This window comes from Corvus brachyrhynchos, unplaced genomic scaffold (genome assembly GCF_000691975.1).
Source record: "Corvus brachyrhynchos isolate BGI_N302 unplaced genomic scaffold, ASM69197v1 scaffold97, whole genome shotgun sequence".
Classification (NCBI taxonomy): domain Eukaryota; kingdom Metazoa; phylum Chordata; class Aves; order Passeriformes; family Corvidae; genus Corvus; species Corvus brachyrhynchos.
The window spans coordinates 4,605,286-4,612,437 of record NW_008239758.1 but is presented as its reverse complement, the minus strand read 5'-3'; the positions used below and the strand labels follow the sequence as shown (position 1 = coordinate 4,612,437).

General features: G+C 42.1%; 1 protein-coding gene across 1 annotated transcript in view; it reads left to right on the top strand.

Moving 5' to 3' along the window:
* The window catches only part of LOC103621343 (transmembrane protein 2-like), a 17,282-nt gene extending 10,130 nt beyond the window's left edge, over positions 1-7,152 (top strand). Inside the window, 3 exon segments of the mRNA XM_017742638.1 lie at positions 203-352; positions 1,620-1,797; positions 6,994-7,152. Coding sequence (XP_017598127.1) covers positions 203-352; positions 1,620-1,797; positions 6,994-7,026 — 361 coding nt within the window. The 3' untranslated portion in view covers positions 7,027-7,152.

Sequence of the window (7,152 nt, the reverse complement as noted above, 5' to 3'; positions counted from 1 at the left end):
ACGGGAGGTCCTGCTGCTCCAGCTCAAAGCCACCTTGGCACTAACTTGCTGATTTCTAGACATACTTTAGAGCAGGCTGTTACAGCAGTGCATGCACCTTTTTCAAAATTAAGGACACAGATTCTACTGTGTCTGTGGTGTAATTAAAAGTGTTAATTGGTGTGCTGTGCTGCATATTTACGTGGTGTTTCTTTGCTTGCAGTGATGGGACTTTCCCGACAGACGGCTCCAGCCCGGAGGTCACAGGCTCCATTTTTGGTGGAGAAAGCAGCAACTTTGGCTCCCAGGGAGGCCAAAACAGCTACTGGGGAAAGGAGGCAAATGGAGAATACAGAACACTGCCCAGAAACAAGTGAGTTATTCTTCTGCCATTTCTTCTTGGCATTAGCTTAAGGTAGAAGAAAAGCCCCAGGAATTAATGTGGCTACCAATGAGTAATTTGTACCAGGTGCTTAAATTATTGTTCAGGCCAGAAATAATAAGCATCCAAATAAACTCACTCTTCAGGCCAACAGCTTGAGAGCATTCTTGACTGAATGTGTTTGATTTAGTTTTCTCCTTAGTGTATTAGTCAGTGGAGAATGGATTAGAGAATCCGACATACGCCGAATGTCTCTTGTGTAGTGCTTCAGTGGCACAGCATCAGGGTGAGGGTGCAGCTCCCACACACCATGACACCCTCCCTCCTGTGGGCATAGCTGGGCAAACACGGCCAGTTTGAAAAAGGAGAAACCATTTCTCATTATAGCATCTTTTTTCTTTTTTGATAGCTGTGTTATTTTCTGTTTTCAGCAGCACAGCCTCCTCTCAAGCAACCACAGTGCCTACCCACATCCTCACAGTAAATTGTGCCACCCTAAGCCTAAATTCTACTTCAATGTATGTTTTTGGTGATGCTTACCAATTCCTAAGCCTTCTATGAGGTGCTTAAAATTAAGTAATAAGCAGTAGTAATTAGATATGTCACGCATGCAGCCCTGGCTATACATGACTCAACCAAAAGTGACAACAGGAATGGGATCTCTGTAGGACAGGAAGAATAATCAGAGCTATCCTCAGTTATTATTGGTGTTGTTATTTAAATTGAAACTGCAACAAAACTCCTTTGCAGTTCAGACAAGCTCTAATCATGTTGTTAATCAATGAACACTTGGGGAGGAGTATGACAGAACAGCTGATACCTGTCCTTTTGGTACTTGCTTCTGAGGAGACACTTGTCTCCAGGAAGTCTGCCTGCTCTCATTTTTTCAGTCATGCTGATGTTTTCCTGAGAAACCCATCTGCCCTGGAACAAGGAACCTGATGGCAGTGCTGCCCCACACAGCCCTTTGGGTCTTGTGGAAATGAATTCCTGCGTGGCTGAAGAGAAGGGCCTTGAGCTGCTCTACCCCAGCTTACAAGATTTAGGCAAAATTATGAGAAATTTTTTTGGCTTTTGAGCCTCATCCTGCAGAGGATGTTCAGCAGAATTTCATCCTTCACATATGATGAGTTGTCAGATCCCAGTTTTGGGAAAGAAAAGGTGGTTTAGCTACTTGTTAATATCTTTCTATGCTGTCAGAAGACATGGAGTTTGCCCAAGCTTTTTACACAGGACTGTTTGTGTTTAAATCTCCTAGGACATTCCCTATCCATGGATTGCAGATTTATGATGGGCCTGTCGGGATGGGAAGGTGCACTTTCAAGAAGTTCACCCCACCTGTTGACAGATACTCAAGTGCCATTGGGTTCTTCATGAAAAACTCCTGGCAGACCAGCCCCCAGAACAATGTGTCACAGACCCTGATGGAGAAAAGTGTAAGTGAGAGAAGCAGAAATGTTTGCTGTTAGATGTGAAAGGTTTTGAAGTTTTTAGCAGTGATCTATCCTAGAGCAGGATTTCCAAGCAGTGGTGTGTATTACATTGGTGCATGCCATCAATTCATTTTGAAACACTTCTCTTCTTGGTAATGAAGGGTTTTTATATCAAATGGGATGATACCTTATGCCTGGGCAGACATACACAAAGAAATCTGCATTGGAGAAAAGTTTCACTTTGTAACCAGAAGACCCAGAACACAACTTTAGGTGGTACAGCATTGCCAGCTGCTGAGGGCCTGGTGAGGACCTGGCCTCAGAGGCTGAGAGGGTCACACACAGGATATCAGGAGCCAGCAAGCTGCAAAACAATCCTACAGAAATAGCAAATGCACTGAGAAGCAAAGCCATGACCCAGTTTCTGAGATCAGCTGTGAAATTCCTGTTGAGCACAACAGGGACTTCCCCTGAGCTGTGACAGCAGAATGGGCCTCTGTATCTCTGCCTTGGCAGAAGCTGTAGGATGCTGAGCAATTCCAGTCCTTGTCCTGGGTTCCTGCAGGGATCATGACTCTGGACACTTGGCTTGGAAAATGATGGATTCCACCTGGCTCTCTCCCAGCACTCATGACCTCTCCTTAGCTTTTTTCAAACAAGGTCTGTAGTTGTTAGGATGTCCGTGAACTGTAGTAACTTTGGCTTGAGGTTTGGTTTTATCTTGAGGAAAATTTCCATTGCTCTGAGATTGACCAATGTCACTCCCTCTGGCAAGCAGAGAGTTTATCTGTCCCCTCTGGTACACTTTAGACCAACAACCAGGAGGTGTTTCATGAAAGGATGACGTTAATTGCAGTCACTTGACTGCTCCTCTAAGGAAAACACGGTCTCTGTGCATTTGGTGAGGAGATCTTAGTTACCTTAGATGTGTTATTCACCTCTGGAACAAGAATAAGGGGTAATTTGCTGTACCTTCTTCATGTGCTCCCTTGGGGAAATGGCTGTAAGATCGTCATGGGGAACATTAACAAGAAAATCAACCTGGAACTGGGGAGGGGAGCTTAGAGAAAAGAAAGTTTCATCAGTGGAGTGGAAGAGTGGAAAATTTCCTCAAGTAATGTAGGACTGTCCTCCAGAATGGTTTCAGACGGGTGATATCTGTGCACATTAGCAAAAGGATGATTATACCCTGAATGGCTGAAAATGCAGCTCTTTAATACACTCACAACATTTGATGCCAATGAGCCTGTTAAATCTGCAGCATTTTCTGTTTGAGAGGCAGTTTAGTACTGCAACACCTTTAAGAGCTAAGGTTTTCAAAGTAAAAATGGTCAGAATATTTCCTAAATAATTCTGCAAAGCAAATTTTGCCACTGGAGTGTAAGCCTATTACAAAAAAAATCCCCAAACCCAACTAAACCCTAATGACACAATCCCAATAATTATTTATTATTTGTATATTTCCAAGAAAATACCAACTTCTGCAGCTGGTATTTACCAGCTTAAAAACCACGTATATTTGTAAGCACCTGCATCCCAGCAATTTTCACTTTGATTCTATTTTATCTGGGTTGAACCCAGATGTGCTACATCTGATTTCAGACTTGTAGGATCACAGACAGTTTATTTTTTTATTGTTTTTGCTCATTGCTATGTGTGATAATTTATCTTTGCCTAGTTAAGATAGAGCCTGTCAACCATTTTAATTAATTTTCCATCTCCAGGATTCATTTTATTAGTTTTTAAAGGATGGCTAAGTACTAATTCCCTAAAGTACAATCATTTTACTGTTGTTCTTTAAGAAGAAATTAAACATTACTGCAAGTTGTACAACGATGACAAAACTATTAGTCATGCTGAAGGATAATTGTGTAATTAATCAGACTAATCAGCAGATTGGTTAGGCAACAAAATAACAAAGCCAGTCAGGTCTTGTTTAATTCCAGCATAAAAATAACAGTGAAGCAGAAAGAAGACCTAAACATTGCACTCCATACAAAGGATTCTACTTGTCTATCCACGGACAAAGCTGAATCTCACGTGTTATCTATGCATTTATCCATTGCAATAGTACTGCTGGGCTTGTTTGTTTGTTTTGAAAAGAGTACTTCTTAAAAGTCATTTCAAAGCTGTAACCCAGCTGAGGGATGACTGATGGTTGTGGTCTCCTGTAGTTCTGTCAGCCAGGAGGACTTGGAGACCTCAAAGATGCCCCAGCCCAGAGCCAAGCCATGTCTACACGCTGGTGCATCGCTTCTTAAGACCTGACATATCTTTTTTTAGTCATAAAACAGCCACCCATTCCCCCCTCTGTCCCTCTGAGGGACAGAGTGAGGTGAGGAGCATGGGCAAGGCCACCTGCAGCAGGTGCAGAAGCCTCCCAGACTGTCCTGGCTCACATCCACTGTGTCTCTGTGTCCACTAAAAGTCCCTCTGGTTCTTTTGTCCCTGCAGACAGGAGTTTAGGGTGGATTCCAGCCTATTCAACTCCTACCTGTTCCAGCTCTAGGGCATCTCAGGAATTGCTTCTGCCAAAGAAATCCCAGTGGTCTGTGTTGGGTGGGTTTGTGATCCCCAGAAGAGCTCACAGACCAGTACTGACTCCTGGCTATGGACTAGCAGCTCCCATGGGATTGCAGTCCAGCCTAGCTAAGAGATGGGCGCTTCCTGATGTTGACTTTGCTATGTTTAGCCTGTGTTGTTTTAGCGCTGGGTTTCTGCATCAAAGCACGCATTTACACACAGTTCATGATGGGAAAAAGAAAAGCAGACACTGAGTTGAAGTCTGTTATTTCCTGAAATAGAGAGCAGAAAAAAACCAGTCCCAACCTTAAAGAGACTCCTGACCAAAGGGAACTTGGCAGGGTGAGGGTTTGCATCACTCCAGCAGAGGAAAAGCCTCTGAGGGACAGAGACCTTGGGTGGTGAAACAGAGAAAGATTCCCTCTGGATGAAAACGGTTTTCTTAAAATGATATCAGTGGTACAGTGAGATGTCTTTTATTGCCAGTTTGTGCCCAGAACTTGAATTTTACAAAAAGTTACAAGTTATTACAATGATTTCCAGTACCTTATTATCTTTTACAATAGAAACTGCAGTTGTCAGGGTTCCCTGCAGGTGTGTTAGGTGTGCTGCCTTTGGACAGGTTGAGTTAGCACATTCTTAAGGGGTTACGTACAGAATGCTGTCAGGCTTCAGACAGGTAACTCAAGTAACCTTTATACCATAGCACTTGGAGGTAGTCCACACTTAGTGAAAATTAGGTGTCTGAATAGCAGTGTGGTATCCAGACATGACCTGTCTCTGCACCCTCTTCTAGCTCATTCCTAGCTCCACGTGAACAAACCTGAGGAGCTGAGTCTTTGTTCCTGTGTGTTCACTTAGAAAAAAATACACACTGCCATGGCTGTAATTGCAAACTTCTTTGTTGTTTTGTAATTGCACTCCTATCCCACAGTGTACCAAAGTAAGGTAACCTTGAGGCTTACACGAGAAGTGACACTGCTCATTAACATTGCCACTTTAATTCTGACTTTCAGACTTTTTAGAGGAGAATGCTAGAGATAAGAATAAAATTAGCACCAAAACTGTCTGCTGCTGGATGGAACACTGAGGGTGTTGATCAAATGTAAGATGTACTGGCTGTGCCTTCATTTGGTTTGAAGTGCAGCTGACTTTGTTCTCCTCCCCAGTGAAGTGCCTGTTTTCATATGCAGCTCCAGAAGTGCCATCACACAGTATTTCTAATGCAGTTTTTAGCTGCAGCACAGTGTTTACATTTTTAAATATCTCCTCTTTTATCAATTAAAACTAGGGAAAAAACTCCAATTTTTGGGATCCTCCTAGGCCAAGTCCAAGTAGGCTTTTGGGGGAAAACTTTGTGTAGTGAAGCAAGAAAAGGTTTAAAAAAGCTCAAAAATTCATCTTAAATTTCCAAATGTTTGAGCCTCCTTTAAAGGAAACTTCTTCAAGTATTTGTTTATGAGATTCATACTTAGAGAAGAAAGTGGCAGAAAAATGGTTCTAGGCTTTAATTTCATTTTAAAAGAATAAAGACTTTTATTCTGCAAGTAGTGGTTGCTGCAGGGTTTGGTGTTTTTTTTTCTTTTTTGAGGCAATGGACTTCCCATCTAACTCAGAATCACAATAACCCTTCTATTCTCCTAAGCCCTTCTGTTTATTATTGTTAAAATAAAGCTTTTAAAGCCCTTAGTAAACTTGCAGCCTAATCCTGCTGACCCTAATTCTTACTCATGTGCACAGCCCAATTAAAATTAGTTGGGCTAAATGGAACAAATTACAGTCCTTTGGGTCGGCACGATCCAGTTGTTATTTATGCTGTCTGCTTTTATGCACGCTGCTGCCGGATTCATTCAGAGGGCTTGACCTGGAGTAATTATTTTCTTGATTACTTCGGAACTTCATCTTCACACCCTGTAATAATTTCATCTGCAGAGATTAAAATATTCCATCCTTTTTTTTTGCTGAACATCTGCAGTTTCCTTGTTTTGCTGGATTCTCTTATCAGGACAGATATTTTTACTTAGCTACTGAAAAATCTTGAGAGCAGAGCTGTGCACAATGAGGATAATGCTTCTTCCTGTTATTTCTCCTTCTTAAAAAAAAAAAAATTCTTCATGGGATATATTGAAATGTGCATGAGAGCCAATTCTGAGAATTTTAAACTTCTCTAAGTTTTATGGGGGTGTAGGAGGAACAATTAGAAAAAAATGGCGCTGAGCCACTTAAAATGGGCATTGAAAAGATACGAGAAAATGACCCAAATATCCAGTCTTTCTTTTTTTTTTCTTTTTTAACATTCCTCTGTAAATTTCATAATAATCCAGTACTTTCCTACACTTTCAGTCCTCCTCTTCTTTTGCCACCATTCAGTTTATTGCTGTGTGATTTCAAGCAACACATGGTGGTGTGGGTGCACTTCAAAGAACCAAAGAACCAAAAGTCTAATTTTTGTGAAAATATCTCCTGGGATTAAGAAATGAGAGGGAGGACCAACACAGCTGGCATTTTTTCTAAACAGAAGAGCCAAAACAAAACTCTTTGCTCAGACAATAGAGCTTCCTAGTTCCATCTGTATCACTGTCAAAATGCTGCAAAGCCAAGTCCTTATGTAGAGCTGAGCACTGATTTTTCACCTTATTTTCTCCACTAGCTTGGACTGAAAGTTTTTTTTGGCAGGCCGGGCCAGTGGTTTGGAAACAACGACAATGATGGTGACAAAATGTCCATCTCCGATGGTGTGGATGGCTCAGTGTCAGGGTGTCCAGACACCTCAGAGGCAGAGCAGACAACGCCCTGCTGTGGCATCCCGGCTGCCTCGCTGGCCCCCGCTGGGAT